The sequence below is a fragment of the Empidonax traillii genome, unplaced genomic scaffold, assembly GCF_003031625.1.
Source record: "Empidonax traillii isolate 1590-97213 ecotype Southwest subspecies unplaced genomic scaffold, ASM303162v1 scaffold35:size4298261, whole genome shotgun sequence".
NCBI lineage: Eukaryota > Metazoa > Chordata > Aves > Passeriformes > Tyrannidae > Empidonax > Empidonax traillii.
Genome location: NW_020955228.1, coordinates 4,177,292 through 4,190,565, shown reverse-complemented (window position 1 = coordinate 4,190,565; position 13,274 = coordinate 4,177,292). Strand labels below are relative to the sequence as shown.

Sequence of the window (13,274 nt, the reverse complement as noted above, 5' to 3'; positions counted from 1 at the left end):
GAGTTGTGTTTGAGTGCAGTTACGTTTGAAATACAGGATAAGGTCAGTGCTGGCTGCTATGAACAAGCTGCCACACAACCTAGCAAAGCAAATCCTCAGGCTTGTTAACAGAGGCTTAGAAGTCTCCCTCCTTGGAAACAGCATGGGGGAAATGACCACTTAAGCTCACATCCTACACTGCATCTCATCTGATGAGGGAAGGAGGGCACAAGAAGTTAGACATCATGAGGACACTGAAAAGCATACAGCATTTTTCAAAGCATAACAGCATGTACCTCCCTCCAAAAGCCAAAGGCTTAAAAAACCTTAGTCTACACACACTGTGGGGGTTTGGCCATGGTCCAAGGCTAACAAAAGGGCTTTTTGGGGACAGCTATCCACCAAATCTGGCCATAATGGGATCGCTACTTGGCCATGTGTGAGATACAGAACTATTTTTGTTGTCCACATGGAGTGAAGAGGAAGAAAATGTTCCTTCCTTCACTGTGGGCTCACACAGATAGGGCACAGACAGACAGTGAGCCTGATAAGAGCACTTCACTGAACTATATTCCTTGCCTTTGCATAGGGACAGTTTAAGTTGACTAAATGACAACATGTGACAAGGAGAAAATTTCTTCTTATGTTCACCCAATTTAGTTTTGTACCCTTAAATCAATACCTGTTCAATGATTTGCAAAAATTTGTAACAAACTGCTAACTATCAGAACTCCAACCACATCTTTGTAACCTCTGAAGTAGCTGCCTTGGAAAACATGGAGAAACTACCAAAATTCTGTGAAACATTTAAACAGACGCTAAAATACATTCTGCCCACCCATTTTTTCAAAAACAAAGAAAAAAAGAGGTCCAGCTGGAAACCACAGGGGTTGTTACTGCAAATTCTACTGTCTTGCCTGTGATTTTATCAAGCCTGTGCAACAACAAAACACATTCTTGAAACAGTGAACTCAACAAATTCAAATAGTACCTATCAGCTTACCCTGAGGTCCTGTATCCCATAAACTTTCTTCTGTGTGATTGGGAAAACTCCAGGGAGCAGATGTATGCTGCCAGCCTTGACAAGCTCAGTTTACCACCTACTCCAATCAGAAATGCAAAAGCCTTAGGGAATTCTAGGAAATAAGTGATTCAGCACCTGATGACAGAACACCAATAAAGTAACATAGAGTTCAACTATCTCCTTAGTCAAGTTTCTAAGTTTCTTTTTATTGCACTACACTCGCTTTTTTCTTTTTTTCCTTTTTTTTTTTTTTTTTTTTTTTTTTTTTTTTTTTTTTTTTTTTTTTTTTTTTTTTTTTTTTTTTTTTTTTTTTTTTTTTTTGTCTATTTTTGAGGTAATGTTCTCCTGACACTTTAAGGTACATTACCTTCACGTCAGCATTTTATTTATTTCCGATATTTTAGTAAGTGGAAAGAAAAGTTTTTTTCCTTTGTCAAATATTGAAGGTCTACACTAACCTCTACAGTGACCAGACCTGTCTGATTGCTTGTTCTTTACACTGAGTCACTCCAAAGCATCACCCCAAGATCCTGATGGACCCTGACTGGATTCAGAACAGAGATCTAGTTAATTTGAAGGGGGGTTTACTGGACCCTAGAAGCACATGAGAATTTCATGTCTGGCAGTTTGCACCACAAAGGTTGAAGGACAAGAAATGACTTAATGAAAAATTTGCATCAAACTTCAATTTACTCTTGAAATATCTAGCCCAGACTACTTAAAGCATGTTTTTCTTTGCTGATCATGGGATACTACGGGATGAATAAGGTAAGATAAGAACTTTCTCCCATATCAGATAAGATTTAATTGCTAAAATTTTGAAATATGTGTATTGAAGTAATTCTTCCCCCAAAAAACTATGTTTTAGATATTAAAAGAATTCTCTTGAAATTGATATTGTAGCAATTCAAAAAAGCACCTAAAAATATTTACAAATTTTTATTTTTTTTAAATCAGACGTGAATTCTAAGGGATGAAAGTCTAACTCAGTAGATTAGAGCTTAGAGGCAGCAAGTTGGACCTTACGCTTAATTTTTTTCCCATGTATAAATAAAACAAACCAAAAAGCATCCCCTTCATTCTCTGTGTCTCATGACACTGAAATAAGTAACCCTTGAATATACATTGATAAGAGCCTTCTTAAATAAAGGGATAATGTGTCTAATCTGGTTGCATCTAATAAAGAGGTAGAAACGCTTTCAACCAAAACATTACTGGAAGCCAATTCTCTTTGACTTTACTGTAGAACTTTGTCAGCCTTATTCATGATTTCACAATGGATCCATAAAAAAAAGCCCCATAAAAGGTGTAGAAAAAAGTTACAGGATTTAATTTCACAATCACTTTTGTAGGACTGCCAAATTGCAAGGCTAAGACGCCCTGCCACTTCATTCAGTGAACTGAGGTACTACTCTCGGTCACTAGGCTTCAGAGAGAAGATAATGGCTTACCACCATTTTCAAGCAAAACTAGTGATACCTGAGAAGGCTTCTGTCTGCAATTCTAATGATTATCACATCAACCTCTAAATCAGCCTAACAAAATCTACAGTCCCTATGAAAGATCCATATGATTATCTTTGTAATTTAAGCATTTCTTTAATCCTCTACAATAGACTGCTTAGTGAAGAGTGTCTTCTCTTACATAGCTCCTGCCTGATTACGTGCAAAGTGAAAAACGATGACACTGAAATCCTAGTCCAGCTCAATGAGAAGAAAAGTTTGTGTGTTAAACCATTTGACACTGCAAATAATAGAAACTGCTTTAATGATACTAATCTCTGCCAGCATGGGCCTCTGTCTCTTTCTGGAAATCACTGATATTACGCATGACTAGAATGACTGCATATGCTCAAGAAAGACTACAAATAATGACAAGGAGCAACAATGAACTCTGTGCCTCACTTATTCAGTAAAATCTCCACTTCATCTTCTGAAAACTGGCTGGTTTTCTTCCATGCAGAAAAACAAAGCAAATGCAGTTAATCAGATTTCAGGAACAGAAGCTGAGATTTTGGGCCACAATGGGTACTAAGATATTTCCTGACATAAGAAAAACAAATTACATTAAACTGAGATAAGGTCAATCTGCATATGAAAAAAAGCTATGGATAAATAAAATAAATCTATGATGACACTTAGAAGTCTTGGTTGATTTAAATTTAAAAAAGTACAAGTCTAGGCAGCAAAGCAACTTCAAGTCTCAAAGTCATAATTTAATATGGTATTACTTGTCCTTGTTTTGCACTAATCTCATTTTGCTTTTAAAAACATTTTCCCTTTCTTGGAGACGAAAGGTAAATATTGCTTTTCTTATAAAGGTCTGTTACGTCATTAACTACTTAAAAGATAAGGCAGACTTAGTCTACAACTTTATAGACTGTCTTTCAACCTCAGAAAATAAGTGGTGTAAATTTCTATAGAGCGCAAAGAAGGGTGAATCTCTATTTAAACAAACAAAATGGGAGTTAGTTTAACACTGAGCCACAATCTACTCTTCTATAACAGCATCAATAAAGTGTATTTATCAGCATTATTGCTGCACAGTGCCGTGCATAAGCCTTCCAATAAGAGCGTTATGATTCTGCAGTGCAACAACTTCTGAACAGTAAAAAGCAACTTCATGCAAACATTGGCAGCATTGTGATGAATTACTTGCTCCCTTTATAGATTATATTCTGCTTGCACATGCTGCATGGCACCCTCAAATAAGGCTAGGTTCAGAGAGGCATGCAGTTTATTGTAGCTTGAGAAGTTCCTAGAAAGCATATTACTCAGCAATTCCTGTGCTTTCACCAACTCACAACAAGGGTCTGCTCTGCGTTTGAAGAATGGTAATAGGTGAGCCAAGGCTGCAGCTACACTTGGTCTTCCACATTCTCCCACATAGTGAGAGAGAAAAATAACGGTTAAAAATTCCCCCAAAAGAGCACATGAAAAATTGTCAAGAAAAAACATTACAATAATGTAGTGATTGATGTACCCACACACTCTGCACTAAAAGACTAAAAGTAGGTGCAAGTAAGGGCTCAAAGCATTTGCATAATACATCCAAAAAGGCAGGCTCCAAACAAACTACTAGCAAAGCTGTTTATATCTGCGACTGCTTATGTTTAAACTACTTAAAACTAAGGAACAATTATTTTTTTTTTGTGATAGGAAGTCACTGCTCAACCTAGATTCAAACTGACCATATTATAACCTTTCCTCATTTTTCTTTTTAATCTCTGCTCTGGTGTCTGGCTACTGGTTTCAGCCCCTGCTTCATGGAAAAGATTGCCAAGCACTGGAACAGTCTGCCAAGGAATGTGGCTGAGTTACCAGCCCTGGAGGTATTTAAAAGATGTGTAGATGTGGCACTTAGGGACATGGATTAGTGGTGGATGTGACAGTGCTGGGCTAACAGTTGGATGCATTGATCTTAAAGGTATTTTCCAACCTAAATGATTCTGTGATACTATGATTATTGATTCAGAGCTTCTTCAGTCTTTGTTTTGTCCTATCTAGTCTTCAGAAAGTTGTTCTTCCCTCTGAAACACTGATCTTCTCTTCTCAAAAAAAAAAAAAAGTACATCAAACTTCACAAACCGTTGCTCTATTTCTCCAAAATACCTTTTTTTTCCCTTCATCTTTCTGCACATCTCATCTACCTGCCCATAGTCACCTTAGGGCAGAGTCTGTCTTGTACTTTGTACAAAAGGCATCTGTTCTTCATTAGTCCATATGTCATTAGATAATAAAGAGTAACAATAATAGAGTGTTGTTCGGTTGATCAACATATTATATAGACCTGAGAGTCATTGGAGAGACTTCTCATATTAAAGGTATAGTGGAACTTTATGGCAGTTGCTGGGACGTTTTGAACTACCACCTAGTGAAGATATATGACTGCTTTTACTATGCCTGGAATAGTCTTGATTACTGATGGAGTAAAAGCTTGTTGACTGAGGTGGAAGCAAACTATATTGCTATAGATGATAACTGGGGTATCTGATTCACAGAATCACAGAATATTCTGACTTGGAAGGGACCCCACCAGAATCATCAAGTCCAACTCTTAAGTGAATGGCCTATACAAGGATTGAACCCCAAACCTTGGCACTATTTGCACCAGGGTCTAACCAGTGGAGCTAGTCTTAAAGTGAATAAGAAAAGAAGTTGAAGCAAATACTGTAAAATGTCTCTGGAAATAAAAAGTGAAAAAGAGATGAAGATTCTCCAGCATCAGACAGCAAATAAGAGTCAATGAAGTGTTAAATAACAATGCAGACTGGTGAACATAAATCTATTTGTGTGCCACAGAAAAGACTTAAATTCTAGCTTCACCCTTGATGCAGTTCCACAGCAGTCTGGCTATGAGCCCCAAGGACACATCTGCCAGGTGAAGTACCACATGAGACTGTAATTTCTAAGAAATTCAGGGGACTCTCAATACCATAATAAAAACGGTGTGTCTCTTTCTGTTTAGCTAGAGGAACAGCAAGATTTTGAACCCCTACTAAATTTCAAACACTACGTTTTCTCTCCTATTCCCTTTCATCTCCTACCTACTGTGGTGAAAAACTAAACAGTAATTGTTTCATGTATTAAATACAGGACTGCTATAATATGACACTTCAAACCACACCTAGAGCCTAGGTTTGATAGTGAAGCTGCCAGCAGTTGGATTCATGTAAGCAACATACTGACAACTATGAATTTCTTTAATAGTTAGCTTCTGCCTATCATATCTGAGAAAGAAAATGTAGTTTGATTAATATCAGTGACAAAACACTGAAACACTGTATATTTCCAGGTTTAACCTCAGTTCAAGAATAGTTTCTGTAATACAAGAAATCTGAGATACAAATAGCCAAGGAAGTATCAAAATAGGATTGACATTTTAAAATTAAAAATAATCCCACAATTTCTATCATATAATATTTTGTTCAATTTTTTTTGTTGCAATTAAGATATGACCTTCTCACAAAAAATTCTGATGATGAAGACTTTTTTTAAAATAAAACTCACTCCAAACACACTTGGATGAGTATAGCATGGTCAGATGAAGTACAAATCAGTTTGAGAGTGCACACAACCATCACAGATCAGAGCAGACAAAGTTTACAGATCTCAATAATTAAAAAAACATCAAAGACCATCATTGAGTATGAGGAGGCATCCTCCTTTATTAGCAGCATCATCCAATAGATACTGTTTCTGGCTCTTCAGATGACACCACTTCAGGTGAATTAAAAGGAGGCCACTTAAAAAATAAAATTAAAAAAAAAAGGCTTTGAATTGCTGGTAAATTTTTTTCCAATTATCTAAATGTGAAGAGTCATGTTTTTTTAGAAGTTAGTGTACATATGAACTAGGTCAAGTAGGTACCATCTTTGAAAAAACATTGGAAAAGGAAAAGCCACAAATGGCCATTCCCTGCTTATATCAACAAATCCTTCCTAGAACTTCATACTACATACTCTTTCTTCCCATGCAATGAGTTTTACTCTATTTTAGGATTCTCAAATATTTATGATTATATTTATGAATGGTATGGTCAGCTTTGTTTCCTATTTTGATTTGTTTTGTAAAATTGAGGTTTTTTTAATTTTTGCTTTGATTTTGTTTCAAAAGAATTCAAAGCAATTCAAAAGAAAGAAGCATCATATCTTTTAAGCAGTAGGAATATTGAGATCTGAACTCTGAAATCTTTGTGAGAAAACCAAAGGGTTTTGAACTTTTTTTTTGGTTTGAGACTTCAAAAAAATCTTCAAATAGCATATACCTCTGGAAATAAAACAGAAGAGCATGGAGACATTAGCTTTGCATGTGTCTGAATTAGACCAGACTGATTTCACCAAGCTAAAAATATTTCAGATTTGAGCAGTCACTTCCCTTTTTTTCAGTCTTTACATCTTGTGCCTTAACAAGATATTCAGCTGACACCTTGTATCGTTCCTGCATGGGATGAAGTATGACCTAGAGAAAAAACTTATACAATTCATTTGCACTAAAAGATGCAAGAACAGTACAGAGGTTATTGCCTCACTTTGTCACAGCTATAGTCAGATCACAGTGTACATGCCAGTGAAAAGAACATCCCATGAAACAAAAGTTTTAAGGGTGTGGGTAAAATCCTTGAACACATGGTGAAGAAGCAGAGAACTGAGTACTCAGAGAACTCAACACTCAGCCTTCTAATGGACTGGAATGCCTGCCTAGTTGTCTGTGCACCTCCTTTTGACAATACACAGAGAGACAGCTACGTAAATTTAACTCACTTTTTTAATGTCTGAAAACTTCTTTACTTACCAGATCATTCACCAGATCATATCTCTGTGAGTCAAATATTTTCTTCATTTTGTATAAAAGTGGTGTGCTTGTAAAAGAACAAGAATCTAATATGCATTTATGATAGCAACGAAGTATTTACACAAAATATCGATCCTTCTGTAACAAAATGAAATAAAATATTAATAAGTTGATTTTAAACTTAAAACTTTATTTTTACATAAATCTGGTGAAAAGATTCTAATATATTTTGTATACTAAAAAATTTAATTGTCATTTAGAAACTAAGAGGGGAATTTGCCCAAATCAACTTAATTATAACTTTAATGGCCATCTTCTGTGTTTTTTTTTCTCCTGGTAGAGAAAGTCCATTTATTTGGACCAGTATCATTAAGTTTCTATGGATTTTGTCTGTTGCCTTTACAAGGCGAACAAAAGATAGAGGGTGGTAAAAGATAGGTTTAACATCTGGCACACTGGAATTTAGTGAAACAATTTTTGTATCTCAGATATCCCTGTTCTCAATGGGTCAATCAATGAGGTCAACATCCAGCAGCTCCATCAAGAGCAGCTGAAGGATACTTTCCTTCCAAGACTTTCCATAGTCCCTTTCTGTTTCTCTTTTCCAAAACTGTTTATAACCTCCAGGGAGCATATACTTTGCTCTTGAATCAATTAATTGTGAAGCTTTCTGTTTCTATGTGGCTTAGGGATTCTATCATGGACCACAACACAAAAATTATAACATTAGGTAAGAAGTAAATGCTTACCAGTGTCCATAACCTATATGCTGCCAAATCAATGCAGGAGATTGAACTGTTCCATATCTATCCTCTTCAGCCATATTCAAATCATAAACAGAATAGATAAGTTGCTCACTTCTTACTGGACCATAGTATGACCAGCTTTTTTCACCAGCTTTCTTCCAAACAACTCTGAAACATAGCACAACATGCATAAAAATTATTACTATATGAAAAAATACTGAAACTAAACAAAATCAAGAGTTCTAAATCATGTTGGCTAAAATTTGTGAAACATTTCATCACCTACAAGTGGTTTTTTGAGCCATTGAAGTCCTTCAGTGGACTCAGAGACTGTCTTCAGAAAGCATCACCACAGGCTTCTGAATTCCAAAAGAGTCTTGTTGATTTAGTTGGTTGACTACTTTACAGCTTTTGAAAATATCACTGCATATCCATCTACATCCTTCGAAACTGAAATGCTTTGAATGTGAAATCCCTTCGTATCCCGACACTCAGAGAGTTCATCAGTGAGTAGATTATTTTCTCTTTCTCCTTGGAAGGATTAAATAAGGACTCTGACAAAATATGTAAAGTGTAAAAATATAATTTATAAATCTCATTTAATCAGGACATTTAATCAGGAATCTAAGGAAAATTAAGATGATCGTATTAAATTTTAGCCTATTACTCCAAATGAGGTATTTACATGATCCTGAATGCGAACCATCAGGTTACAAACTAAGAATCATAGAACAGATTCACAGAACCAGATGGGTGGGAAAGGACCTCTGAGATCATCAAGTCCAACCCTTGATCCACTATCACCACAGTTACTAGACTATAGCACTAAGTGCCACATCCAGCCTCTTCTTAAACACCTCCAGGGGTAGAGAATCCACCACCTCCCTGGGCAGCCCATTCCAATGCCTGATTACAACACTCAACAAATTAATTTAAAGACCCTTACATATTCATCAGGACTGTAAAACCTTGAGACATAAATTTTGAGTTCATAAAGTTTTTATCAACTGCACTGCTTTCCTTAGATGTGTAAGGGAAAGAATAACTAGAGAAAGCTGTTAAGTCATCTTGAACACACAGAAGCAAACAACTTTCATTAGGCATTTATTAGTATATTACTGAACTTCAGTATGAAGCGTTCCTCAACTTTTGCCCCTTTCCACAGATACATAAGGGATTTATCATCCATGAAAGTTTGATTTCCAATTGCACCATTTCTATTTTGTACATGAAAACAAGAACCTGTAGAAATCACTAGCAATTTATTAAAGCAAGACTGGAAAACTAATACTTATCCTTCCTAGGTCATATATTTTTGTTGTTTAAATGATCACATAAATGTTTTTTCAAAATAAAACCACCGTAATTGGTAGACTTCAAGGAAAACTTTTCAGCATGTCTCAGTGAATGGGTTTTCACCTTCAGTGAGCACCCTAAATTCTACGGTTTTGTCTGCCTCATTCAGAGCTGGGATTTGAACCAAAGGGAGATATGAATAGTTTAGGGAATACAGGGGTTCAAATCCTTTCAGCACGGGAGGGAATTTCATGCAGACTCAATACTGCTTGGCGAGAAGAAAAAGATTTCTCAAAAGTTCTGTGCATCTAACCCAAATTTTTTGTTTTGTCTAGTAAAAAATATAATGAGTTTGGGATACACTTGATATTTATTTTGAGATACACCTGATATCGATTTTGAGATAATCAAAGCCACATTTTTAAAGACTTTAATATTTATCAACAAGAAAGGAGTGTGAGGAAGAAAAAGAAAAAAGTTTAACAGTTCCATGTATAATAAGTAGAATAGGAAAAAACAGGCATTTCTCTTTTTTTCATTATATTGGATATAAGTATATGGTTTTGAACTTTATTGTTTCTTTAAAACTGGACAACGTGGTCACCAGAGCTTGTAGGAAATGGAAACTGCACTTGCACAGAGACAGCTGAAGGCTGTATGTCACAGCACTGCCGCAGTTCTGACTTGCAGCAGACTTTTTGGTTTCTTAGGCAAAGCAGTATAAACAAATACATAACTGCTAGCAGTTTCCATTAGGATTACAGAAGTATTGGGTTGTCATCTTAGATTTTTCAGTGAAATTAATCATCTGAAGCCTCAACAGTGATTTTGATTGGCCAATTCAACCAAGGTAACAAATGCATCCAAGGACATTTCTGTCTAGTCACAATCACCTTAAAGCTGAGGGTCGCTGACTGAAGGAGTAAAAAAAGCAGATAAAGAAAGAAAGTGTGCTGGAGGACAGGACAGAAATGGAGAACCTTGACATATTTGCAACTGGATGATCATAAATTTGGGGGGAAAAGGCTGTGACTGCACTTACCCTGCCTTTCTACCACAGAAGAGAAAAAACTTTATGCAGAAATCATTTGCATATGACAGGTTTAAAGTCTCTCAGTTCCCTTAAAATCTTAGGTAAAAGACAAATTTGTTCCGTTAGCTTGGTACAAACCTGTATTTAAACCAATTTAGGAATTCTTAGTTTTGATCCTTAACCTTATCTAAATTTTATATAGTGTCCACAATTATAATCTTTAAACGTTTACACATTTTTGTTCTCTGTGGAAGTGTTCCAGACTTTAGTATTATTGAAGACCCCAGACCTAATGTACCAATATTATTTTGCATCAGAACGTTCCTCCATCAAGTAACATTTCGAAATTTTCTGCTGTTCTAGAGGCAGAGCGGGTGAATCATATGCCTTGGGGAAATGCTAAATAAAACCCTACACTACATGCTAATCTCACCCACTCTAGCAGACACCTCAAAAAAATTTATGTCGATACAGATAAGATGGGAACTGACAGAAAAGACTGCACATTAAAAGTGATATGATCTGTAAGAAAAATCTTTTAACCTCTAAACTACGGAAAGAACATGGCAATGCAGTGAATAACTGCACTTCAAGTTCAGCTCTTAATCTCCTATTTATGAACTGAGACTTAATTTAAAGTGCTCATTTGTGTAATTTGCTGTGAATGACTCTTTCTACTAAAAAATTCCCAATTCACAATTTGACTGTTCCAAAGAATCACTTGGAGTAATAGCCTAAGACATATAAAGGCAGTTCAGTGTATCACTTGAGTGCATTTTACAGGATGAAGCATTGGTACACACAAAACCAAAAATAACATGAGGCGATAATTTTTAGCTATACATGAGAGTACGAAATTGTTCCATCACAGCTCACAGAAAAAAATGTGGTAAACACAATGGAAAGCGAGCACAATATACTTGTTTCTGGATTGTCGTGCAGTTCTTCACCCACTGTGATTAGTGGAGGGTTTTGCTAGCAAAGCATTTAACAAGAGGGGCTTGGCTGAAGAGCAGAAGACAGAAGGAAGAGCTGCAGACAACCAGATGAGTCCACTTCTTTGTTCTTAAATTTTCCTAGAAGGAGCAGGTGGGAGTTTTACAACACTGACTTAAAATATGAAGGAATACTACCAACATTTCAAAGCAAATCCTTAAAGGTTTATAAACTGGTTTATGCCACAAGACAGTTAGTGTGTGTGATACACTTGCAGAGTAAGCCCCTGTGATGCTGACTTCACATCTTTGGTTTATTTAAGAAGTTTCCTGAAAGAAGAATACACAACATTTGGTGCCCAGGCGCTCCTTTCATCAGCTTCTGTTTGCGAGGGAAAGTATGCTTTTGTACTCTAGTGCCATGGTCCTGGTTGCTACTGGAATGGCATCATTAGCTGAAAAAACCCTCTCTGATCAGAGGAATTTCTGAACGCCTTTTAGGGTTGATTCCCCTTTGAAGGAGCTATGGCAGTTTACAACAGCTCATGATCTCACTCTGAGGCTCAGCAGATTTCTTTTGTCCTAATCTCTCCTTCATTTTGAGGGGCAAGAGGGTGATTAAGTTTTATTAATGCAGGTTTCTATGTTAATGTGAATTTGGAAACACTTCAAAGAATAAACTAAGGTACAAAGTAGACTGAAAATGGTCTTTGCTTATCTGATCTGAATACAGAAGAAACTAACACAAGACAGGAAAAAAAAAACAGCGTAAAAACTTATTCAATTAAAATTTTTTGATTCATACCTATTTTTAAAACCTGGTGAAAATTTGATCCATTAGGAGCAATGTAGATTGGCTAAAAAATAGACCATTGCAAAATCAGTTAAATTACACATCAAGCAAAAGTAAATGTGTCTAAAGATTTTATCTGAAGACTTCTAAAATTTTGGAAAGTTTATGAAAGTGAAAAATAGTTTTCAGCATATTCTCCCAGACTTATGAGAGGAAAAACCAGCATGCTAACTTATTTCTCTAGTGCTTTTCATGCTATGAAAAGCTGTACAGTGAAGAGGGCACGTAATTTTTTCTGTATAGTTATACCAGTTCAAGTTACTGGAAGGGTTAAGAAAAAAAAGGAAGGCAAAGAGTGCCTATCCACTGACAGCTGGGCTCTCCCTTGATTGTTCTGTTCAGGAAGAGCAAAAGAGACACAGAGCTTTCATAAGCCTATTTCGCTTTGACTATCTGACTCCTCTTGTTCCAAAACGTACCAACATACAGCCCCCTCCAGTTGTTAACATTTTGAATATTAAAAATATTAACATTTCCTTTGATCTGCATCCGTCTCACGTATGCAGACTCCAAAGGTCACCAGTCAGTGATTGACCCTCTTTGGGTGTTGTATGGTGCCTAGCAAAAGCAAGCCCAAATCCTGACTATCCTTTTGGGTGCATCTACAAGCACCAAGCAGAGACACTCAGGCTGAACAAAGATGGTTCAAGGCTTCTTGTGAACACTGGTAAAGCCAAATTTTCTCTGGTCCACAATGAGTGAGCCGCATATTTCAAAGTTTTCCAGTTTTCAAAGCAATGAACTTGCCAAGGCCCAGACAACAGCATTAACCAGCAGCTGTGATGAGACCATAATAACTGTGGAATGTTTTTCATCGTTGCTGTTGAGGGAAGATAAATTACTGGCATCTGTATGGAACTTACTCTGGAGCACTGCTGATGTTGTGGAGGTAGTTGAAAGGGATGTTGGTCTTCAGAGAGATCACCAAGCCTATTGCCTACAAACTCTATTTTTCCTACTCCGGCACTTCCAACAAGCAAGACTGGTTTGCCTTTTGTTATGAGTAAATCAATACAATATTGGAGATGTGCAGTCTCAGATGTGTGAACAAAGATCGCCTAAAATTGAAAAGGAAAAAAAAAAAAAACCATCAAGCGCAAATCACCATTTAGTTT

The 13,274-nt window shown here is 36.4% G+C and overlaps 1 protein-coding gene across 1 annotated transcript in view; it reads right to left on the bottom strand.

Moving 5' to 3' along the window:
- DNAH11 (dynein axonemal heavy chain 11) overlaps positions 1–13,274 on the bottom strand; it is an 88,983-nt gene that overhangs the window by 47,423 nt on the left and 28,286 nt on the right. Inside the window, 5 exon segments of the mRNA XM_027877954.1 lie at positions 983–1,029; positions 1,032–1,138; positions 3,689–3,881; positions 12,112–12,163; positions 13,023–13,217. Of these exon segments, the coding sequence (XP_027733755.1) occupies positions 983–1,029; positions 1,032–1,138; positions 3,689–3,881; positions 12,112–12,163; positions 13,023–13,217 (594 nt within the window).